Source organism: Schistocerca piceifrons, chromosome 3, assembly GCF_021461385.2.
Source record: "Schistocerca piceifrons isolate TAMUIC-IGC-003096 chromosome 3, iqSchPice1.1, whole genome shotgun sequence".
In the NCBI taxonomy this organism is placed as follows: domain Eukaryota; kingdom Metazoa; phylum Arthropoda; class Insecta; order Orthoptera; family Acrididae; genus Schistocerca; species Schistocerca piceifrons.
In genome coordinates, this window is record NC_060140.1 from 757,520,613 (window position 1) to 757,547,183 (window position 26,571).

Below are 26,571 nucleotides of genomic sequence, written 5' to 3' on the forward strand. Positions count from 1 at the left end.
TACACAACCAGTCTTGTGAAAATTATTACAATCAAATATCCTGACCCAGCATAAAATCAGATCCATATTTACTGCTAAAAGCAGTATATTCTAAAAAGAAATTGGTTATTCGTAACTTTGTAATGAACAGTCTAGGAGGTAATGATGCAGTGAGCCGCTGGTTAGAAGAGGCTTAAGGCAAGTTAGTTGCAACAAGTTTTGCCTTGTTTGTCATGAACATACTGTCTAGAACGATTAAGTAAACTCCTGTCCAAGTCATTTTGTATTCTCACAGCTGTACGTATTAGAATATGAATTGTTATTAGCAAATTATGTCCTAACATTAGCAATTACTTCAAGAGAATTGATTTAGCAAGGTGTTTGGGTAAAGAAGAAACTTAGATGGAATGGGACTTAATATACAGTTACACTGAGGGCTAGGGTGAGGGTGTCACTTAAATGATAGGCCTTGATATTTAGTATTTCGAGGGGTGAGGAATAACCTTAAAAAGGTCACTAACTAGATTACTTCTTTCTCACTAACTATCTGATGGAAAGTTGGTGGCTTTATGACTGAAGTATACCAAAAGGGGCTGCAAGCTGCAAAAAACTGAGCCTACTGTTACAGACCAGGGAGCATTACCTTACAATCTGTATGCTATTATTTTCAATGACATCATCAGTAGAGTGGCAACAACAGCATCAAAAGAAGAAGAAGAAGAAGAAGAGGAGGAGGAATTGTAGAAAGAAAATAGTGTGACAATACTAATAGTGGAGAATGAACTGCCGTAAATGAAAGAGGTAAGAAATGTCATAAAAATGCTGAACAGAGGAAAGGCAGAACGAATAGATGGCATACCTACAGAGATGTTGGAAGAGGGAAGAGATATCCCACAAGCAAGAGTCTACCCCCTAATCTGTTTAATTTGGAGGAGAGGAAGCATCCCAGCAGAATAAAGCAGTCTCTCATCTGCCCAACACTTAAGAAAAAGAGACCCAATGACATGCAACAACTATAGAGGAATTGCCATACTATATACAGCTTATAAGATCCTGAGGATGTTGTTGCTGAAGCCACTAACACCATACATCAGGGAAGTATCTAGATTCCAGTTTTGAAATGGAAAAATCAGCAGTGGGTTAACTACATACAATAACGAAGTGCTATCAAAGAGCTGGGAATTTCATGGATACGTTCACCGACTTTTTGTGGTCTTCCAAAAAGAATATGAAAGTGTGAACAGGCACACAATGTGGCAAGAACTGGAAAGGGTGCAGGTTCCCAGAAAACCAATAAAAATAACACAAATATGTACACAAGAGGTAACATGCATGATGAAAGCGAATGGAAATATGTTAGATAAGTTCAAGGTGAGGACTGCAGTGCTACAGGAAGACTGCCTCTCTCCAATTCTGTTTCATCTGGTTCTTGAAACAGCACTGAGAAAGGTTTCAAGCCTGAAGACAGGAATTCAGCAGGGTAGAAGGATCAATGCCCAGGCCTTTGCAGATGATGTAGTTTCAATAGCACAGAATGAGCAAGATCTGGTTCATATGGGAAGAGTGTTAATGGAAGAGGCAATGAGAGCAGGCTTGAAGACAAATCTGGGTAAGACCAAATACCTCATAGTGAGCAGAGAGAACACTGACAGATCTTTAGATATGGATGGCAACATCTTCTTATATGAGCAACAGAAGAATAAGCAATTAAAGACTTTAGATCAACCTGACGAAAACAAATAAATCTAACAATAACTCCACCATGGCAGTACTCAGTGAAAGGATTGGGATAGACCAGGAAATAATGACAAGAATCTAAGCAGGAAACAGGTCAAGCTTTGCACCATGAAAGCTGCTGAAGTCCTGGTTTCTATCGAGAACCACGAAGATTAGTACCTACAAGACAGTAACCTGTTGTCCTATATGGAGCAGGCACCTAGACTTTGACACCAAAGATAAAAAGAAACTCCCGACATTTGAGAATGCTGTTCTGAGACAGAAGTTTGGACCAGTAAAGGAGATGACTGGAGAAAAAGGAAAAACCATGAATTGTAGCAGCTGAAATCAGTAGACAACTTGGCTGTGATTAAAGACAGGAGGCTGAAGTGGTATCCGCACGTAAGTCAACAAGGCCAGATCACCAGGCAGGGAGTGGAAGAAGACATCAGAGACAATAGGTTGAGGGGAAGACAATGACGGAGACAGACTGATAAGATCTGAGTACTATGGGACTAGCTGGAGAAGAATACATGGACCAAAGAAAATGCAGCAGGAGGACTGGCAAAGCCAAGGACCAACTGCAGTTTGTGTGTCCAACCTAGTAAGAATGTATGTTCTTGTTATTTAATTTTCCCTACAAAGAACATTGTAAAAGTGATAAGATATGCAACACACTACAACAAATGAAAAGCACATAAACAAAATATCCTGCAACAATTTGACACATAGTTGAGGAATGCCTTGTTAGAAAGTACCACAGCCAGACCGCTCATTTCCTGGATCCGACTGACCGGGGGGTGGGGATCTTCCTGTAACTTTTATTTGTATTATTCTTGCACATTTACAAATTTATATATTTTACTTGTCTCCTTACTAAATTGTGATTTATGCCGTGTGCTAAAGAGTCAGCTGTAGTTATCATCCGTATAGAAAACAATACAGAGCAACACATACATACAGAGCAGCACATCCATGCACTGTGCGACCTCCTTATCTCAACATTTCACACATATAAAGGAGTCACAAATACAAAAAGATTTCTACAGGTATCATATTATCTTTTATTATATTTTACCTTCTTGCAAGGTGGTGGCACCTGATTATCTTCCACACCATCTTCTCTGCTTTCCCCAGTTGCATCTCCTTCCTAGCAAACACACAACCCAGAACACATTACACGACTATATTTCAAGCTGTATGAAACTATCATTTCTTTTCAGGCCCTGAAAAACAACAGCTGGGTAACTAAGGAATAACTGAAGGAGTACAGGTAACAACTCTTCATATAGTTTAAGTGCTTGAGTCACTAATACACACAAGAACAAGATTGAGAATGTCGCTGAGCTTTCAGAATAAGTCCTTCTTCACACACACACACACACACACACACACACACACACACACACACCTGCAGGTTCCACTATCCCAGACAACAACAATGTGCCAGCTCTGCAGCTTGTATGAAGTGAATGGATGTGTAGAGTGTAATGGGTGAGAAAAGATGTTTATTTCTGTGCAAGATGACAAGTAGTCACACAAATGACCCATACTCCTTGCTGCAGTTTTGGTTATTTATCATTGTGCTCAGGTTTGAGGACTGTCCTATCCGTAATTCTTCCGTAACTGCCAAGGTAGTGTACTTTTGCCCACTTGATCTACAAAATATCCTAGTTCTTCCTCAGGCCACACTTACTCCCAACTCCTTGACATGTGGGTCATGCTCCAAGGAAAATGCTAGTGTAAGACCTATCCACCCACTAAAAGCTACCACTATCCAGACCCAGGCATATACTATTCTATCAGAGGCAAAATCACTTGTGAAAACAGTCATATCATATATCAGCTCTGCTGTTACTTCAGCACAATAACCAACCAGTTATCCACCACCACAAATGGCCACCGCCAAGCTGTGACCAACAGCAGAATTATCCACCCACTGGAGGAACATGCAGCTGGGCTCAACAGGCTCAGCTTCACTGGCTACTTGACAACTCGTACCATCTGGGTCCTTCCCCCAAATACTAGCTCCTCTGAATTACTTACATGGGGATTGTCCTTTCAACACATCCTTTGATCCCACAATTCTCGTGGCCTCAATCTTTGTTGGCCCATCTCACATCCACCTTCACCCTTGTTCCCTTGACCCAATTTCACTCACTCTGAAGCCACACACTCCCCTCCACTATGTCCCTCTTGGTTCTGTCTCCTCCCAGTCTACATCATGTTATGCCAGCACGAGTGGCTGGCATTCTCAAACAATTATCATCTATTGCTCAAGAGTGACTGGAACTGAGCTCTAACTAGTGGAGGCTATGTGTACTTGTTGAAGCACTGTCCAATGGTCTGACCACAGTCATTTTTGACATGCCTTTGAAATTGCTATCTGCAGTCCCCTGCCTGTCTGCCCTAGTTTGTAATTTTGTTTGTTTCAATACTATATATATTCTGCTGTAAATGTATGGTCCCTGATGCTGTGAGTGGGTCCTGTTGTCTTTGGTTGATCAGAGACACATACATTAATTTTCTTGGCCAGTCTGACTGCACCCTTCATACTGTCTTCTTGGGACATATGGCTGATTCAGTCTGTCAGCCTGGGGATGTATCACAGAAAGGCCACATCAGGAATTTTTATTCCTTAGAAGTGTAATTTGGTGGTGTTGGTCTTGTCAAAGTTTTTAAGTACTTCATGAAATATGCACATCTAAGATGCCACAGTCATTTTCCTGTGTGCTAGAAAGTTATTGATCATACACCTCTTTTGGATTGTATGGTTATTTAAGAGCTTTGGTTACAATCAATCTATGTGCATGGATTTGTCACACATGGTGGCACCATTCCTCATAAGTAGCACATCTACAACGAATGGTAGCTGCCTATTCTTTCCTACTTGCATGGTAAACTGAATAATAGAATGGTACCTGTTTAGGTGTTTCATGAAGTCACAAAGCCATTTCTCTTACATCTCCATAAAATGAAAATGCCATCCATGTTCCTGTACAACAGTATGGACTTCCAAGGGTGCCCAGTCATGTGATTGCATTTCAAACATATCCATAGAGAAATTGACAACCATCACATGTAGTGGACTTTACATGCCCCTGCATTTTCACAGCAAATGGTTGGAACAATATAGTCAAGTGTTGGTAATAATATCGTTTATATATTAAGTTCTAGCAATGATAGCAAAAACTGTCAAAGGATTCATTAGAGTGCATCAATTCCCTTTTCCAAGACAATATTACTAAGCTATTTCATTCTTCTCTCATATCACATTACTTCATATTGAATGGCAGTTTCTATAAGAAGCTGGAAGGAGTGGCATGGGATGTCAGATGGATGCCAATTTTTTTTGTTGATCAGCCACTTGACTCATCACCCTTGGCTACTATGTGGTACAGGATAATGCATATCACCTCTCCTGTGTGGAGGCAAGGGAAAACAGCTTGATGACTTCTTCAAACATGTAAACAGTCTCCATGCCAGTTTTCAGTTTACCATGGAAGTAGAGAAGGATAAACAGATATCCTTACTTGATATGTTAGTTATGAGGAATGACAGAAATCTGTGCTGTACCTCTTATTGTAAACTCTGGTACCGCGTGCCATGGAATTTGAATCCGCGCCAATGTCACGGACGTCGAAGACCCACAGAGGTCTCTGCACCATCGCGCCGTAAGCTGTGGCGGTGCACGCCTCCTGGCCCACTTTTAGTGTTAGGGCGCCACAGTGGAACATATGGTCCCAGCAGCCAATAGCGGCGCCCCCGATAGCGTACTTAAGCACCTGCCTCTCGCTCAGCCAGCCAGTCTAATCTCGCGTACATCAGTTTACACCCCACTTCGCGCTAGACAGCTTACTTCCTTGTTCTGTGTACGAGTGGACATGTTCGATCTTGTGCTTGTGGTATTCGTTCTGTCCTTCGTTGGTCGTGTCCATCCTCTCCCATTGTGTAGTTGTTCGCGGGCCTCTCCGTGGGTCCCGCAGCGGTTTCCGTGATTGCTATCCCGCAACCGTCCTGGTCGCAGTTACAACAAAACTTATGCATGTGAAGTGGTATTTACATAGTCTCTCAGAACATAGTCCAAGCAAGAGAAGTGATCAATTAAGGTCCTCATAACACATGCAATAACAATGTGTGACCCACAAGACCTAGAATATGAAATGCAATGCCTGTAATGTAATCTGTGGAGATATAGGTATTCCATCAAAGACATTGAAAGTGTGACAAAAGCCAATGGTAAGTGAAAGCACACCTTTACAGAATAAGTTCTTGGCCGCCATAATCCCCATACATAATTCACTGTATACTCCAAAACCATAATATAAAGACAACATAAAAATCAATGAAGAAAATCAATCAGTGCCTCAGATAAACCAAAGACGGGCACCCACTCACAACATTGGACATTTACTGAATACCATGTGCTTGCAGCTAAGTGAATGACAGGACAATCTGTTAAACATAGGTCAAAGTACATAAGAGAAATTTGAGCCTGTAACAGATTGAGACTGGCTCTTCACACATTAAATGATGCCGTATATTAAGCAACATCTGGAAAGTTTCTCAAGTTCTATCTGATGGAACAAATTACCATACCACCAGGTCCAGTAAGCCATCTAGATCTACAGTAGTAGCAGTAGCAGCACCACCACCACCACCACCACCACCACCAACAACAACAACAACAACATCAGCAAGGAAATGGAAAGGGGTAAACGTATATTTGCCAAGTGCCTATTAGGGAACAACTAATTAAGGTAGCAAGTGGGAAGGCACACCAGTAATGACTGTGGCCAGGTCTTCAGGCAACGCCAACACAAATACATATGCATTCTGTCCGAAACTTCAGTTTCAGTCCGTTATGGGCTATGCGGGCCACCATCAGTCTAGGGGGTACTGGAACTTTTTATTGCCAACTGTAAATTTATAATGTTTTACACTTAAGATTTTCACTTTTAGTCTGTAATAATTCTTGTGGACTACATGCTGGGTAGAATCATCACCTCAGAATAGAAGTTGTTTGTTCTTGTAAAAACACTGACACTGACAGATGAAGTTCACATGCACTGCCAGAACAGCTAATAATAAGTGAGGAAGAAAACTGTGTTGGCCATGAGATGCTGCTGGAGCAGCAGTTGCTATGCACACACACACTCACTCTGGTCGCAGCTCTCCACAAAGCACATGCCTATCCCTCTCCTCTCTCTCCTAATGGTCTTCGGATTCTGTTCCATTACTGAACGACACCTGTCATGACTATCCTGACTATTGATGGCCTATTCTCCACCTCCAGGGCATACTGACTATTCTGAACACAGAAATATGCTCAGAGTCTAGCCAATTAAACCTCTTGTCTATTTATAGCTCCTTGAGATGCCTACTCCTCTGGTAACCATCCCAGGCACTACTTGGCCCTGTACAGAGCAACTGATGATTATTCTTTGAGAACGCCATCCACTTCTGCTGGCAAAACATCAAATTATCAATCACAAACTGGTCAACTGTAAACTTCAGAAAGAATCCTTCCAAGCAATATATCATTCCACATACAATTCCCATGAAATGTACTAACACTTGCAGCATACCCCAACCAAGCATGTATGGTCTAACCTATATAGCACACATGGAAAGTTGCTACTCACTTATATAGCGAAGATACTGAGTCTGAGATAGGCACAACAAAAAGACTTTCACACTTAAAGCTTTCGGCCAATGGCTTTCGTCAACAACAGACACACATATGCAGACACAGACTGGTGACTGGGCGGGGTAAGAAGGAGGCTGGGGTGGGGAGGGGGAGGGATAGTATGGTGGGGGTGGTGGACAGTGAAGTGCTGCAGGTTAGGCGAAGGGCAGGGGAGAGGTGAGGCGGGGGAGTAGCAGAAAAGGAGAGAAATAAATTTAAAATAAAATAAAAATAAAGGACTGGGTGTGGTGATGGAATGACAGCTGTGTAGTGTTGGAATGTGAGCAGGAAAGGGACTGAATGGGTGAGGACAGCAACTAATGAAGGTTGAGGCCAGGAGGATTATGGAAACCTATGATGAATTGCAGGGAAAGTTGCCATCTGCGCAATTCAGAAAAGCTGCTGTTGGTGGGAGTCCCACCATCTGGCCACAGAGGAGCATTTCCCCTCGTAACTCAGTAGCACCCAGGACTAGAGCAACTGAATTACATTCTCCGCCACGGTTTTTATTACCTCTCGTTGTACCCTTAAATGAGAAATGTCCTACCCACTATCCCTCCCACCCCTCCCCTAGTGGTATTCTGCCATCCACCAAACCTACACAATATACTCGTCCATCCTTACACAACCCCTGCTCCCAAGCCCTTACCTCATGATTCATACCCCTGTAATAGACCTAGATGCACGACCTGTCCCATACATCCTCCCACCACCACCTCTGGTCACTAACATCACCTATCCCATCAAAGGTAGGGCTACCTATGAAACCAGTCATGTGGTCTACAAGCTAAGCTGCAACCACTGTGCTGCATTCTATGTAGACATGACAACCAACAAGCTGTCTGTCCGGCTAAATGGCCACTGACAAACTGTGGACTACCCTGTTGCTGAACACACTGCCAAACATTTCCCTCATTTCAATGACTGCTTCACAGCCTGTGCCATATGGATCCTTCCCACCAACACCAGCTTTTCTGAATTGTGCAAGTGGGAACTTTCCCTGCAATACATCCTACGTTCCCGTAACCCTCCTGGACTCAACCTTCGTTAGTTGCTGTCCTCACCCATCCAGCCCCTTCCCTGCTCCCATTCCAGCACTACACAGCCATCATTCCACCACCACACCCAGGCTTTTTATTTTTATTTATTTATTTTTCAATTTATTTTTTCACTTTCCGTCATCCCCACCATACTATCCCTCCCCCTCCCTTCACACACTGGTGCTGCTGATCGCAGTGTGGTTTCAGTTGCCTGAAACTGCAGTCGTGTGTGTGTGTGTGTGTGTGTGTGTGTGTGTGTGTGTGTGTGTGTGTGTGTGTGTATTGTTGAAGGAGGCAACTGGCCGAAAGCTTCTAATGTGAAAGTCTTTTTGCTGTGCCTATCTGCGACTCAGCATCTCCGCTATATGGTGAGTAGAAACTTTCCTTCTCATAATATTGTTACTTTCCATCCTGGGTTTTCCATTGTTTGATTTTTACTATATAGCACAGAGTTTTCTAAGACTTCACTAGAAACTTTTCAGAGTGTTGGTATGAAAATAAAAGTAATGAAGGGCAGTGGAGGAGGAAGCATCCAATGAGGTAGTGCAATTAGCAGAAGAGGAGTTAAGACCAATCAGAATATTCATCACTGAAGCAAAAGCCAATCAACCTCTCGTCAAGGCAATCCTGATTGAAAGATCAAATGTCATTCAGATATCTGGAGCTGCTCTGGAAAGAAGAAAAAGCTGGATGTATACTTTCACAGGTTGCACAGGGTACATTGTGGCATACTGCAGGATGCGGGCAGACAATTGCTTTCAGCAAATTTCATTTTCTTGAGCAGATAGCTGTGACTCACAGAAATCAGCAGATATATGTTTCAAATATTAAGAGCTACGTCATTTGAGATACACACAAGCATAGACAGGAGAAAGTCAATGAAGAAAATCAACCTAGTACTTCTTAAAGGAACTACTGCATTTTTTATGATGTACACTGACTTGACAAAATTTGTCATGGGATACCTCACAATATGTCTGACCTCTTTTGTCAGGCATTATGCAGCAACTCGATGTGGCACAGGCTCGACAAATTATTGGAAGTCCCCATCCAGAAACTAGAAATATTGAGCCATGCTACCTTTATAGCCATCCATAATTGCGTAAGTGTTATGAGTGCACGATTATATGCACGAACTGACTTCTCGACTATGTCTCATAAATGCTCAATGGGATTCGTGTCGGCTGACCTGGGTGGCCAAAGCATTTGCTTGAATTGTTCATAATGTTCTTCAAACCAATTGCGAACAACTGTCATCCATAAAAACTCCATCATGTTTCGGAACATGAATTTCTTGAATGGCTGCAAATGGTCTCCAAGTAGCCAAATATAACCATTTCCAGTCAACGATCAGTTCAGCTGGGCCAGCCGACTCAGTTCATGCCTTATAAATACAGTCCACACCATTATGGAGCCAACTGCTCCTTGCACTGTGCCTTGCTGACAGCCCGGGTCCACGGCCTCATGGGGTCTGCACCACACTCGAAACCTACCTTTTAGCTGTTACCAACATAAATCGGGACTCATCTGACCAGGCCATGGTTTTCCAGTTGCCTAGGGTCCAACCACTATGGTCACAAGCCCAGGAGAGGCACTGCAGGCGACGTAATGCTGTTAACAAAGGCACTAATCAGTCGTCTGCTACTATAGCCCATTAACGTCAAATTTCACCACACCGTCCTAAAGGATATGTTCACCATACGTTCCACTTTAATTTCTGTGGTTATTTCACACACTGTTGCTTGTCTGTTAGTAATGACAAATCTACACAAATGTCGCTGCTCTCGGTCATTAAGCGAAGGCAGTCTGTAAACCACTGCATTGTCCATGATGAGATGTAAATGCCTGAAATTTGATACTCTCAGGACATTCTTGACACAGTGGATCTGGGGAAACCGAATTCCCTAACGACTTCTAAAATGGAATGTCCCATGCGTCTAGCTCTAAATACCATTTTGGGTTCAAAGCATGCAACTATAATCACACTGGAAACCTTTTTACACGAATCACCAAGTACAAATGACAGCTTTGGCAATGCACTGAACTTTTATACCTTGTGTATGCGATACTACCGCCACCTGTAGAAGTGCATATTGCTAGCCCATGACTTCCATCACTTCAGTGTTTATCATCAATATTGGTTAACATGGCTGCAAATTTTTTGCAGATATGTTGCTGGCTCTAGCTTTTTATTCCAAAATTTTCCGGTGTTTCAATTATCCGATTACATTTTGCAATTGAAGACAATGTAACTGACTTTGTGCACTACAACACAGGGACAATTTTTGCCTCTGTTCAATATAATTACGGCATAATAACCTTTGTCCACATATACTACTGGTATGAGTATCTTAATATACAAATAGCAGCTATAACATCATCAAATTTCATATTAATCTGGAAACTTTGGAGATTTTCCACACCAGTTGAAATAGTAGTCATCTTAGCATAAACCAATTATTTGAACTATAATTTTTCTAATAAATGGAGCTTTTATTTTTGCACACAACTGTTTCCTCTGCACAATTTGATTTTATAAGAAATAAGAATCACTTTTACCTTATCGCCAACCACAAATTTTCTTAGATTTTTCTGATAAATTTCCTCCCCTTTACCTTCGCCATATTTAGATTTACATCTTTCCTCATTCTTCTTTAGAGTCCTATTTATTCTTTTGTTATACAATTCTCTCAATCACATGTACAACAGCACTTGGATCAAATTAGACCTACATCTTTTTACTATATTATAATTGCTGCCTTACTTTGAAAGTACTGTGACAGTTCACTAAGTTGCCAATCACAAAAAAATATTTTGGTCACTGTCTGCGGAAAAAGATGATTAAGAGGTGTGTGTGTGTGTGTGTGTGTGTGTGTGTGTGTGTGTGTGTGTGTGTGTTTATAACATTACTCCCTCAAACCCCGCAATACAACCAGAAATTGAAAAAAGTGAGACTGTCAGAAGGAGCTTATATGCAGTTACTACATATGTGCATTGGCTATGCTTCAACATAATCACTAAGGTGCAATTCCTCGTTTAAGATGAAACGTAGTCAGCTAAACCATTTGTTCATCACTGGGGGGGAAAAAAATTTCTAAAGCCACATCCACACTGTACAGAGGCTGACACATCACATCTCACTTGAACCATTGAAAGTGATGTGGAAAGCATGGGCTAGGCATTGTCACACAAAAGAACAATGGCTGACCCAGTACGCTTCCCCATCTGTTTTACACGAGATTTTTATGGTAGGACATCATGTGACTTATGTTGTAACTTCCTTGCACACTGTGTGGCTCTTTAGTGAATACAGGAGCGAGGAACAGATGCCATTCATGAACAGAGAATTCAAGTATCAAATTATTCTACATCTAATACCAAATAGTACAAATAATACATAATTTTGTTGCTGGTGTTGTCGTGTCAGTTGCTAAGAGTAGATTTGAATGTAGAAATATATACAGATACAAAAGATTTATAAATCTCTCACTGTTCGATACAATGTCTATTCAGAAGATGTCAATCCCTGGCTATGAAAGCCTGCAAATGTTATCCAAATGGCAAACACAAAAATGGAGTCAGTGCACAAATGTTCTAACTTAAGTACACCAGCCGCTGGGGCTCAGTAAAGGGGATACTCGTGTCTCATCGACAGTGGTGTAATCGTTCATGGCAGCACCCTTGCGCCATGATGGCGACTGTAGGAAACACGGTGGCATAGCGTATAGAAGGTAGAAAGTGCAATCACTAGTCAAGTACACCAATTTCAAATCTTGGCGGCTTTAGCTCCGATTTAAGTGCTACTCTCCTATGGAGTCGAATTAAACTTTCACAATAGTATCTCTATTTTACATGTTTAAGTCTGGGCTTAAACTAGACTATTTAAGACCAGATTCAGTACTAGTAACTGATTTTTGTAACTGTTCAGGCTTGGAAACAGGAGAACATGGCAGTGTATAAACTATGTGACTTTGTACACAGTAATTGATTTTTGGATTATCAATGTATTAAAAGTAACATGAAAAGGAAAAAGCAGGATAATTGAATGTTACATGGCAACACTAATTTTTATTCTTACCATGTCACTTCATATTTCTACAGCTGACCAACTAGATAACGACCGCGAAGTCTACTACAAAAATAACAGATTAACAACTCACTTTTAGTAATGCTGGAAATAAACTAGAGTTATAATAATAAAAGTCATTTGTTGTGAAAAGTTTTCAATTCTGTAGTATGTATTGTAGAACACTGTTGATCTTTAATCATCTCCCAATATTGTGTTTTCAACTACTGTGTTACTTTCCAGCCTTTCAGTCTGGATCTCAATTTTCTTGGCCAGTAGTCAACCAAGATTGAATCAGCACCTATATCTCACAAGGCACAACAAGAGCATTCTTAAAACAAATGCTGCTTGCCCAAAAGTGACCACAATGGAGTGTGCCTACAGTTAAAAAGAAGAAAATTCTCACAGGTCTACCAGTCCACAGAGCAAAACTAGGCCATGAATAAAAATTACTACACATTAAAATAAAAAATTAAAACCATTTTCTATGTACTTTCTCTTATCTTTTAGCTGCTGGATGCTTTGGAAAGCTTTCTTGTTGATTTACTCATTTTTGTTGACTTAAGTTCCTTCCTGAGTTCCTTATCTTGAAATAGGATCGACATTTTATGTAGTAAAAAATTAGGTTGGGTACAGCCTCCATGGCACGTTCTGCACTACAAGCTAAGCTTGAAATCTTCATTTTTATTTTTCAATGCTTTCCAAACAGTCACAGAACAAGTCAACCCACAAGGCAGACAGATGGGCTCCGCCCCTGATTCACAATTCCCTCCTTTTGATAAAACATTCTTGACACACACATACACTCCTGGAAATGGAAAAAAGAACACATTGACACCGGTGTGTCAGACCCACCATACTTGCTCCAGACACTGCGAGAGGGCTGTACAAGCAATGATCACACGCACGGCACAGCGGACACACCAGGAACCGCGGTGTTGGCCGTCGAATGGCGCTAGCTGCGCAGCATTTGTGCACCGCCGCCGTCAGTGTCAGCCAGTTTGCCGTGGCATACGGAGCTCCATCGCAGTCTTTAACACTGGTAGCATGCCGCGACAGCGTGGACGTGAACCGTATGTGCAGCTGACGGACTTTGAGCGAGGGCGTATAGTGGGCACGCGGGAGGCCGGGTGGACGTACCGCCGAATTGCTCAACACGTGGGGCGTGAGGTCTCCACAGTACATCGATGTTGTCGCCAGTGGTCGGCGGAAGGTGCACGTGCCCGTCGACCTGGGACCGGACCGCAGCGACGCACGGATGCACGCCAAGACCGTAGGATCCTATGCAGTGCCGTAGGGGACCGCACCGCCACTTCCCAGCAAATTAGGGACACTGTTGCTCCTGGGGTATCGGCGAGGACCATTCGCAACCGTCTCCATGAAGCTGGGCTATGGTCCCGCACACCGTTAGGCCGTCTTCCGCTCACGCCCCAACATCGTGCAGCCCGCCTCCAGTGGTGTCGCGACAGGCGTGAATGGAGGGACGAATGGAGACGTGTCGTCTTTAGCGATGAGAGTCGCTTCTGCCTTGGTGCCAATGATGGTCGTATGCGTGTTTGGCGCCGTGCAGGTGAGCGCCACAATCAGGACTGCATACGACCGAGGCACACAGGGCCAACACCCGGCATCATGATGTGGGGAGCAATGTCCTACACTGGCCGTACACCACTGGTGATCGTCGAGGGGACACTGAATAGTGCACGGTACATACAAACCGTCATCGAACCCATCGTTCTACCATTCCTAGACCGGCAAGGGAACTTGCTGTTCCAACAGGACAATGCACGTCCGCATGTATCCCGTGCCACCCAACGTGCTCTAGAAGGTGTAAGTCAACTACCCTGGCCAGCAAGATCTCCGGATCTGCCCCCCATTGAGCATGTTTGGGACTGGATGAAGCGTCGTCTCACGCGGTCTGCACGTCCAGCACGAACGCTGGTCCAACTGAGGCGCCAGGTGGAAATGGCATGGCAAGCCGTTCCACAGGACTACATCCAGCATCTCTACGATCGTCTCCATGGGAGAATAGCAGTCTCCATTGCTGCGAAAGGTGGATATACATTGTACTAGTGCCGACATTGTGCATGCTCTGTTGCCTGTGTCTATGTGCCTGTGGTTCTGTCAGTGTGATCATGTGATGTATCTGACCCCAGGAATGTGTCAATAAAGTTTCCCCTTCCTGGGACAAGAATTCACGGTGTTCTTATTTCAATTTCCAGGAGTGTATATACTCGAGCATATGTAAATGTAGAATGTCTACTGACGAAATATGGCCATCACATACCAATGATTTAATAATAGCAAAATGTTGCTCTAGTGGGTCCTGATTGAACTTTGACTTCAATACATATCTGAACCCTCTATTCCACATGTATGCAAGCTATTCCTAATGTGCTCTGTACAGTTACTCTGAGCGATTCCAATGTTCTGTTTGAAATATAATAGGGAAACATTCCACGCGGAAAAAATATATTTAAGACGAAAGGATGTGGGTTTTAAGGGAGAGGGTAAGGAGTCATTCCAACCCTGGGAGGGGAAAGACTTACCTTAGGGGGGAAAAAGGACAAGTATACACTCGCACACACACACACATATCCATCCACACATACACAGACACAGACACAAGCAGACATTTGTAAATGTCAAATGACTGCTTGTGTCTGTGTATGTGCGGTTGGATATGGGTGTGTGTGCGAGTTAATACCTGTCCTGATGTCCAGGCGGAGCTTCAAGGAATCCTCAGAACCTTAGGCCCCCTACAAAACCTTTCACCTGACTCCATCAACGTCCTGGCCCCACCGACACCCTGCACCCCTACCTTCTTCCTAAAATTCACAAACCCAATCATCCCGGCCACCCCATTGTAGCTGGTTACCAAGCCCCCACAGAACATATCTCTGCCTACCTAGATCAACACCTTCAACCCATTACGTGCAGTCTCCCATCCTTCATCAAAGACACCAACCACTTTCTCGAACGCCTGGAATCCTTACCCAATCCGTTACCCCCAGAAACCATCCTTGTAACCATTGATGCCACTTCCTTATACACAAATATCCCGCACGTCCAGGGCCTCGCTGCGATGGAGCACTTCCTTTCACGCCAATCACCTGCCACCCTACCTAAAACCTCTTTCCTCATTACCTTAGCCAGCTTCATCCTGACCCACAACTTCTTCACTTTTGAAGGCCAGACATACCAACAATTAAAGGGAACAGCCATAGGTACCAGGATGGCCCCTTCGTACGCCAACCTATTCATGGGTCGCTTAGAGGAAGCCTTCTTGGTTACCCAGGCCTGCCAACCCAAAGTTTGGTACAGATTTATTGATGACATCTTCATGATCTGGACTCACAGTGAAGAACAACTCCAGAATTTCCTCTCCAACCTCAACTCCTTTGGTTCCATCAGATTCACCTGGTCCTACTCCAAATCCCATGCCACTTTCCTTGATGTTGACCTCCACCTGTTCAATGGCCAGCTTCACACGTCCGTCCACATCAAACCCACCAACAAGCAACAGTACCTCCATTACGACAGCTGCCACCCATTCCACATCAAACGGTCCCTTCCCTACAGCCTAGGTCTTCGTGGCAAACGAATCTGCTCCAGTCCGGAATCCCTGAAGCATTACACCAACAACCTGACAACAGCTTTCGCATCCCGCACCTACCCTCCCGACCTGGTACAGAAGCAAATAACCAGAGCCACTTCCTCATCCTCTCAAACCCAGAACCTCCCACAGAAGAACCCCAAAAGTGCCCCACTTGTGACAGTATACTTTCCGGGAATGGATCAGATTCTGAATGTGGCTCTCCAGCAGGGATACGACTTCCTCAAATCCTGCCCTGAGATGAGATCCATCCTTCATGAAATCCTCCCCACTCCACCAAGAGTGTCTTTCCGCCGTCCACCTAACCTTCGTAACCTCTTAGTTCATCCCTATGAAATCCCCAAACCACCTTCCCTACCATCTGGCTCCTACCCTTGTAACCGCCCCCGGTGTAAAACCTGTCCCATGCACCCTCCCACCACCACCTACTCCAGTCCTGTAACCCGGAAGGTGTACACGATCAAAGGCAGAGCCACGTGTGAAAGCACCCACGTGATCTACCAACTGACCTGCCTACACTGTGACGCATTCTATGTGGGAATGACCAGCAACTAACTGTCCATTCGCATGAATGGACACAGGCAGACAGTGTTTGTTGGTAATGAGGATCACCCTGTGGCTAAACATGCCTTGGTGCACGGCCAGCACATCTTGGCACAGTGTTACACCGTCCGGGTTATCTGGATACTTCCCACTAACACCAACCTATCCGAACTCAGGAGATGGGAACTTGCTCTTCAATATATCCTCTCTTCTCGTTATCCACCAGACCTCAATCTCCGCTAATTTCAAGTTGCCGCCACTCATACCTCACCTGTCATTCAACAACAACATCTTTGCCTCTGCACTTCTGCCTCGACTGACATCTCTGCCCAAACTCTTTGTCTTTAAATATGTCAGCTTGTGTCTGTATAGGTGTGGATGGATATGTGTGTGTGTGCGCGAGTGTATACCCGTCCTTTTTTCCCCCTAAGGTAAGTCTTTCCGCTCCCAGGATTGGGATGACTCCTTACCCTCTCCCTTAAAACCCACATCCTTTCGTCTTTCCCTCTCCTTCCCTCTTTCCTGATGAGGCAACAGTTTGTTGCGAAAGCTTGAATTTTGTGTGTATGTTTGTGTTTGTTTGTGTGTCTGTCGACCTGCCAGCACTTTCATTTGGTAAGTCACATCATCTTTGTCTTTAGATATATATTTCATACGTGGAATGTTTCCCTCTATTATAACTATATATAATTTTGCCACAATGGCACTAAACTTATGGAAAGCAAGGCAAGCATTCATTCACCAAAAGGAGTTCAGGTGTATGTGTGCACATGTCAATTTACTGCATGCCTTTACACCAGTAAACTCTATTGAATTGTCAACTTCATAAACATTCCACAAAATCCATTCCTCATGATGTCAGCACCTAACAGCACAGTATGTTTACCACGAAAGTGGTTACGTGTGCATTTCCAAATATGTACTGCATCTGAAAAAGCCCAAACTTATCTATTCTCATCAACAGGATATTGAAAATAGCATTTAGTATTCCCCGTATTTTCTGATATTTGCAAATGTTTCCAGGCTTGTTTGTTAGACTGGCTGCCACCACATGTAAACAGCACAATTTTACAATCTGCCTGCTCCAGTTGCATTACAACCTGAATTAAAAATTTTGCTAATAGTTCTGCCGGAGTTACATTTTCACTGGCGTAGCAACTGGCTGTACCCAACTGTGGAGTAGTTGTATGAACATGGAAACAAGGATATGATCAGCTAAGTCTTTATTTTTGACTGTAGGTGTCATACTGCCAAAGTCAATAAATAAATCTATGAATAAATAGGGCTCACTGAACTGAATATCCTCCCTCAGTTTAACCTCATCAAAAATAACTACCCCTGTCTTTCTGTTTGCATCAGGCTCTTCTTTAAAATTCTGCTGTCTTGTTGATGGCATATCTGCATTTCAAACCTTTTGGGAGTGTATCCTCAAATGCACATGTGAAGGAAGAGGTAACAGACTATGTTTCAAGCAGTGCCCATAACCCTTATAAGATTTTAATATGTAATAAAAACTATCTAGAGTAAATCACCTTTGTATCTCATTCCTTATGGATTCTTTTTCTGGCACTTCTGCAATATAGTCTCTGAAATTATTTTTTGCTTATTCGATAAACTTTCATTACATTTACAATAATGTTTACTCTACCTACTTCTCACTGCAGCACGATTCTCTAGCCTTTTCCAATTTGAGTTTATTGTTTGTCCTAGCAAAGCTGCTTTTTAATTTTTTTTTATTTGCAGTTAAAATACAGTTACTTCATCAAGTGGATCAACTAATGTAGAGCTATCAAACAAATGGGTTCTGCTTGCGACAGAAGTGGTCTCATTGTCACAAATTCTTAAGCATTTGGTGGATGTTTTATTCACAATTTTGCAAGCAGCTTTCCTTTTTGTGGGAGATTTTCTTATCTTCAATAGAGTACACAAATACTTGGGCAAATTCTGGAAAATGTAAGGAACTGGATTTGGTAACAAGTGCTGATAAATTCTGGGCAATTCTACCTCCTTTCCATCAATAACAAATTTGTCTCATTTTAACATTAAATTTTTAGCAAAGTGAGCATCACAAATATACAAGTTTCTTGCTAGCTCCTTGTCTTCTCTTGGGATAATTTTTTTTTTTTCCATTTGTTAAAATTTTCTACGTCTTTTGGGAGCTTGAAAAAGCATCTTACCGCTTTGCAATTTCTATAAACTTACTTGCAACCAGCCACAAAACACAAAGGCATCATCATATCAGCTTAGGAGATTGCTGACCCAACTATTAATTTCAATTGAAATACCACGTATTTCAGTTTAGTTTATAATCAAGCACCAATAAAAGTCTGTACCGCTGCAAAATTGCACATATATATCTCAAAATATCCACAAATCAGCAACAAAGCACATGATATAATGTTTATAAACAAGATATAATGTTTATAAACAAAGACAACACAGGGCGCAAAAAAACTGCAGTGCTGCACAATGGGAGATTACCACACTAACGCTATTCAGGCCATGTTACTGGAGATGAGAGGACCACACTTTCTACTTCTACACACTATGGTGGTGTATGTATTTGATAGTGCACCGACCAGATAGCGACCAATACCTCAGTTTACAAAAATGCGGAAATGTAAGGTACCATGCTGGTGCAGCATAATAAAAAGATGACAGACTCTTCCCAGAAAGGATCGGAAAGCTGCTGAACCACTACAACAAATGCTATATTCACCATAATGATTACACTGAAAAACAGTTAAAACTTTTCAACACACTTGCTTTAATTTTTGATCCTATTTGAAGAGTTTCTTAAAATAAAATAAACTGCCTCCTGTTAATTTTTAATCATATAATTTCAGTTTTAAGCAATCTCGTGCACAAAGTAAAATTTTAACAGCCAAAACTGAAGACAACAAGATCACCTCTAACGGTCAGGAAACGCATTGCATTAATAAACAATAATCAAGAGGTGGAAAACATAAACTTCAACTTCATTTTTTTTTCTATTTGGTTATAAAAAGTTCAAATCAGTTCCAAAATAAAGCACCTGTTGTATCAGTCTCAATAACAGAGATCTACATGAACTGCACAGCCTCTGGCTTCTTTCTTAAGCATATACTGCTAAATACAAGTAGCTTGTCAACATCCACATCAGCAGACTAAATCAGATAGCCTATGTTACATATATATTGTGTGCTATAGAAGTATTAATAATCATGCTGTTAAGTTCTCTGAATAAATTATAAAGAGTTAAACATAATATGAAATGCTAAATGTTCTTGGTACAGTGCACAAAACAAACAATTTTTTCAGAGATTGGAAGTGTGAGATACAAAAAGATCGCGATACAGTTGGGAGAAATTGTATGATTATCACAACAGTGCTCTAACTATTTCAACAAAATAAACTACATAAGTTCCTTGGAAACAAACAAATACATTATTAGACAATGATATTGTGTCTTTCCGTGTCAAGTGGTCTAGAGGTTCCCCTTGACCAACACAGATTTTGATGAAATTTTGTATGAGCAATCACACATGTTCCCAATTAACTACTTAGTTCACTACTTCCGGAGATAAAACTTCATCCTCCTACAGCTTTCCAATAGTTTATAAACTGAGGGCATAAGTTGATGATTTTTTTAAAACCCCAAAAATGGCTATTTTTGGCCAAGTCTATTTTTTTAAAAAAGAAAAAGAAAAGAAAGACTTCTGTAATCTCTTTTAAACCATTACCATTAAAAAGATCACATCCTAAACCACCTAAAAACTATATGTGGTTTTGCAATGCAAGCTTATAAGGCCCTTAAAAAAAAGTGCAAGTGCAAAGAAAATGAGACCATATACCACTGGCACTCAAGTTAAACCTGACATCTTACTACATTTTACAACTATTTATTACTCTCTGGGGAAGTCAATATCAAAAGTCTTTATGACTACAATGTGAGATAAAGTTTGAGTAACTCGAAAAACTCCAAGAGGGAGAGTTTCTTTTGTCACAACTCATTGAGACATACGAGGGTGAGTCAAATGAAAACCTTAAATTTTTTTTAAATATTATTTATTGTGCAGAAGTGGTACAAAGCTGATCACTTTTCAATATAATCTCCCCCCACGCTCAATGCAAGTACTCCAGCACTTACAAAGTGCATAAATTCCTTTAGAAAACAATTCTTCTGGTAGTTCGTGCAACCACTCATGCATCGTGTGGCGTACCTCTTCAACAGAACAGAACTTCTTTCCTCCTATTGTGTCTCTGAGTGGTCCAAACATATAGAAATCACTTGGGGCAAGGTCTGGTGAGTATGGTGGATGAGGAAGACACTCAAAATGCAGGTCTGTGATTGTTGCAACTGTTGTATGGGCAGTGTGGGGCCGTGCATTGTCATGCTGCAAAAGGCCACCTGCTGACAGCAATCCACGTCACTTTGATTTGATTGCAGGCCGCAGACAATTTTTTAGGAGATCTGTGTATGGTGCACTGGTGACAGTGGTCCCTCTAGGCACGTAATGCTCCAAAATGACGCCTTTTCCGTCCCAAAAGAGAGTCAGCATAACCTTACCTGCTGATGGTCTGTTCGAAACTTCTTTACTTTTGGTGATGAGGAATGGCACCATTCCTTGCTTGCTCTCTTCGTTTCTGGATGGTGGAAGTGAACCCAGGTTTCGCCCCCAGTAACGATTCTTGCAAGGAAGCCATCACCTTCTCGTTCAAAGTGCCGCAGAAGTTCTTCACAAACATGAACATGTCATTCTCTTATTTCAGGAGTCAGCTGTCAAGGCACCCATCTTGCAGACACTTTGTGAAACTGGAGCACATCATGCACAATGTGGTGTGCTGACCCATGACTAATCTAAACATGCTGCAATGTCATTCAGTGTCACTCAGCAGTTTTCCTCCACTATGGCTTCAACTGCTGCAATGTTCTGTGGAGTCACAACTCGTTATGCCAGACCTGGACGAGGACCATCTTCCACTGAAGTCACACCATTTGCCAACTTCATACTCAATTCATAGACTTGCTGCTGGGACAAACATGGATCACCATATTGAACCTTCATTCGTCAATGAATTTCAATACTTTTCACACCTTCACTACGCAAAAACCGAATAATATAATGCTGTTCTTCACTGGTGCAAGTCGCAAGTGGGGCGGCCACCTTTATACTGATACTGCGAAGTTACAAATTTAAGGTTTACATTTGACTCACCCTCGTATTTCAGCACTTTTTTTTAAATATTTTTATTTTAATCAAACTGGTTAAAAACTTCATCATCTAACTTTGTATTACCAAGGCAGTGCAGACCATGGTAGTAAAAGTGTTGAGTAACAGCTGCAGTATAGATTGTACAAATAGCCAGCAGGTTTTACACCACTGTCACATTGAATAAACTTCGGTGACTTTCTTCACAGCAATCTTCCTGGCATTTTCTTAGAATGGATTCATATTATAGATAATGATTAGTGTATCTTTTTGTTGTGTAATGCTAGTGAGGTGCTAGTTTAATTCTGGTTTATGGTACAGTGTAACACACAGTATGAGACTACTTACTAGCAGTTTTTCTGATTCAGGCTAATTTCCTAGTCATTAGGACTTCTGATATTATTTTCCACACAGAATACTAAACAAATGTAGAACCTAATAAAGAACATAAGATTTAATTTGAATACCAGTGGAATTTGGGCCTGTTTTCAATGCACTAGTCATTCTTTTTTTTATATCCTCGCAGTGGAAAACAAATATTGTTTTTATGTGTTTTAACATGGCCTTTCTAACAAAAATCATTTAAAAGAATTTGCAGAAAAGGCTTTTTTGTAAAAGTGGGCCAAATATAGTCTTTTTTACATTTTTAGAAAAATCTTCAGTTTTTAAACTACACTCCTGGAAATTGAAATAAGAACACCGTGAATTCATTGTCCCAGGAAGGGGAAACTTTATTGACACATTCCTGGGGTCAGATACATCACATGATCACACTGACAGAACCACAGGCACATAGACACGGGCAACAGAGCATGCACAATGTCGGCACTAGTACAGTGTATATCCACCTTTCGCAGCAATGCAGGCTGCCATTCTCCCATGGAGACGATCGTAGAGATGCTGGATGTAGTCCTGTGGAACGGCTTGCCATGCCATTTCCACCTGGCGCCTCAGTTGGACCAGCGTTCGTGCTGGACGTGCAGACCGCGTGAGACGACGCTTCATCCAGTCCCAAACATGCTCATTGGGGGACAGATCCGGAGATCTTGCTGGCCAGGGTAGTTGACTTACACCTTCTAGAGCACGTTGGGTGGCACGGGATACATGCGGACGTGCATTGTCCTGTTGGAACAGCAAGTTCCCTTGCCGGTCTAGGAATGGTAGAACGATGGGTTCGATGACGGTTTGGATGTACCGTGCACTATTCAGTGCCCCCTCGGCGATCACCAGTGGTGTACGGCCAGTGTAGGAGATCGCTCCCCACACCATGATGCCGGGTGTTGGCCCTGTGTGCCTCGGTCGTATGCAGTCCTGATTGTGGCGCTCACCTGCACGGCACCAAACACGCATACGACCATCATTGGCACCAAGGCAGAAGCAACTCTCATCGCTGAAGACGACACGTCTCCGTTCGTCCCTCCATTCACGCCTGTCGCGGCACCACTGGAGGCGGGCTGCACGATGTTGGGGCGTGAGCGGAAGACGGCCTAACGGTGTGCGGGACCGTAGCCCAGCTTCATGGAGACGGTTGCGAATGGTCCTCGCCGATACCCCAGGAGCAACAGTGTCCCTAATTTGCTGGGAAGTGGCGGTGCGGTCCCCTACGGCACTGCGTAGGATCCTACGGTCTTGGCGTGCATCCGTGCGTCGCTGCGGTCCGGTCCCAGGTCGACGGGCACGTGCACCTTCCGCCGACCACTGGCGACAACATCGATGTACTGTGGAGACCTCACGCCCCACGTGTTGAGCAATTCGGCGGTACGTCCACCCGGCCTCCCGCATGCCCACTATACGCCCTCGCTCAAAGTCCGTCAACTGCACATAAGGTTCACGTCCACGCTGTCGCGGCATGCTACCAGTGTTAAAGACTGCGATGGAGCTCCGTATGCCACGGCAAACTGGCTGACACTGACGGCGGCGGTGCACAAATGCTGCGCAGCTAGCGCCATTCGACGGCCAACACCGCGGTTCCTGGTGTGTCCGCTGTGCCGTGCGTGTGATCATTGCTTGTACAGCCCTCTCGCAGTGTCCGGAGCAAGTATGGTGGGTCTGACACACCGGTGTCAATGTGTTCTTTTTTCCATTTCCAGGAGTGTATTTGAAAGCAATAGGATGATGAAATTTTATACACTAAGACCTCATACTGGTAAGCTATAACATGCAAAGGTTCAGGTTTATTGCACACTTATTTCCGGAGATATAAAAAACTAAACTTAACATTTTTTCATTTAGTTTTTTGATTGACTTTGCTTCACCTTGTTGTTTTTTAGGTCCTTATGTGCTTGCACTGCACAAACAAATGTAGTTTTTTTATGTGGTATAGAGCTTGATCTTTCTAATGAAAACAATTTTTAAGAGTCTGCAGAAGACACTATTTTGTAAGACTTTGCCACAAATAGTAATTTTTGGCACTTTTAGAAAAATCTTCAAGTTTGCTCTCAACTTATAAACTACCAAAAAGCAATGGCAGCATGAAATTACATATTCTTAGACCTTATATTGGCAAGTTGTTACTTGCACAGTTTCAGGTTTTACTTGCACAGTTTCAGGTTAATTACACAGTTACTTCAGAGATATAAAAAGCAGAACTTCACTTTTTTTCCAAGTGTATATTTTTTTGGCTAACTGTGCTTCAAATTATTCATATGTAAATCATTCAGAAAACTTTTGTTTTTTAATTATTATTCCACTTAAGAGAGCGCAGAAAGTTGTGCATGATGGCTGAGTTTCGTTTCTTTCAAGAAAATGTTGCTATAGATATTATGTCTCTAAGGTGCTGAAAACTCAGGTCATGAGGGAACTTTTTCAGAAATTAGACCACTTGGCGTGGAATGGCTCCATTATTACCTGTTTCTCTCTTCCCCCCCCCCCCCCCCCCCCCCCCCCACAATCTATAAAAGAATTATTATAGGTAATATACATTATTATACATAAAAATGCAAACACTACCTTTACTGAAACTTCATGTGCTCTTTCTTCAGAATCACTCCTCTTTCGTTTTGAAGGATTAGGGGCCCCCTATAACAAAAGTGTAAGATGATACACAGATGACTTAGTTATCAATCTATTCTTGTTTAAAAAAAAAAAGAAGAGTACAGGAAAATGAAAAAAAAAGTACCTCAAATAGTTGTGGTACTTTCATCCACTTTAGATGGCAAAAGTTAAAGTTATGAGAACCATAATAAAGAAATGAAAATATGATAGATTAACTGCACGTAAATGATGAAGTTCGTAATTTGGTGCATTTTTTGATGTGACAGCTTTACTTCTCTTCTAGAATTCACTTAATGCAAATAAAATTAGTTATTTGCATGTTTTGAGGATCAAACTTGTGATTCTCACCGTGATACAGAACAAAAATGTCTTACAATTTTACTACACTTTCTCAATCAAAAATAATGTACATTGTTGATCATTTATATGACTGCCTTAATTGAAGTTACTTTTATTATCTATTAAATTAAATACACCACTAAGAAAGAGGACAAAGACCTTATGGCTAAATATCTCATTCCTTTCTCTGACACACAATGTGTTTTCATGATTCTCTGCAGGTCAGGAGATTTAACTACCCTCCTCCCAACTATAATAGACTTATTTTCTGCAAAAAGTGCTGCTCAGCTCCAATGTATGGCATTCTGGGTAGAGTGTTGGACAGGTTTTGCACCTGAGTGTTCCTTGTATGGACCTGTGACAACTGAGTTAGGTTGTGAGCTTGGTGTAAGGATGGATTAGGATATTTTATAGATTGGTTGGGCAGCATAATACCACTTCAGGAGAGGTGGGAAGGATGTTCCTCATTTCTGGGCACAATGATAAGTAATCAAAGTTATGGTGAGGTGGGTGGAGTTGGGAGGAAACAAATTGGAGAGGCAAGGTTCAGTTTTGGATTTTGGCTGGTTTCTGTAGGAAGTGAGAGACAAGCATTTCCACTGTAGGGATTTGGAGAAATAAAATAGGTGTTTGACAAATCCAACATAACTGAATTTGAAAGTGGGGCTGAAGGCAAAATCTTTTTCATACAACTGAAACTTCTATAGGATTGAGTTGTTTGCTAGACAGGCTGACGGCAAAGTTTTGGATTTGTTTGGGTTCTGGGTTTTATGGAACACTGGGAGGGAGTTTTGGGGGTTTCGCCAGTTGGAAAAGGCAGCAAAACAGTGTCTGGGTACTGTGAGGAGTTAACAGTGGGTTTCACTGGAGGTTACAATATATATTGTTAGGTATTCTCAAATGACAGTTTTAAAATAAAAGCCACTGTTTCTGAAACCGCTGAAAACAAATATCGTTCAATGCATTTACACAATCCCTATTATTTTTTTACATTAGCTATGCTGTTGAATTAGCCCTTTTCATAGTTTATGTTTTTACGAATTCCTTGTGCAGTGAAAGATCCTGAAGATTGGAAAGTAGCGTAGGTCACTTACACAATATAAGAAACTGAAAAGAACATGTGTGCGTATTAATATGTCAATCGACGTACAGTTTGTCTTGTCTTCATGATCATGAATATATTCTACACTTCGGTGTAAAGAATATCTGTAAACAATGAAAATTCCTCTCAAAAGTGCAGCACATATTTAGAAAGCAAAACAGATATGAGTTCTTCAGAACTCTATGAGTGAGGTACTGTGGCATTTTAGGCACTGAAGTTGTATCTGGAAGGAACAAGGTTCAAATTGCTGTCAAGTTATTCTCTGATTTAGATCTTCTGTGATTTCTGTGTATCACTT

At 42.1% G+C, this 26,571-nt stretch overlaps 1 protein-coding gene across 1 annotated transcript in view; it reads right to left on the bottom strand.

Annotated features, from left to right (window-relative positions):
- Positions 1–26,571, bottom strand: part of LOC124788324 (nucleoprotein TPR-like) — a 393,071-nt gene that overhangs the window by 140,744 nt on the left and 225,756 nt on the right. The window contains exons 17-18 of the mRNA XM_047255562.1: positions 24,788–24,856; positions 2,774–2,845 (exon numbers count right to left, since the gene is read on the bottom strand). Coding sequence (XP_047111518.1) covers positions 2,774–2,845; positions 24,788–24,856 — 141 coding nt within the window. The remainder of the gene's footprint in view (positions 1–2,773; positions 2,846–24,787; positions 24,857–26,571) is intronic.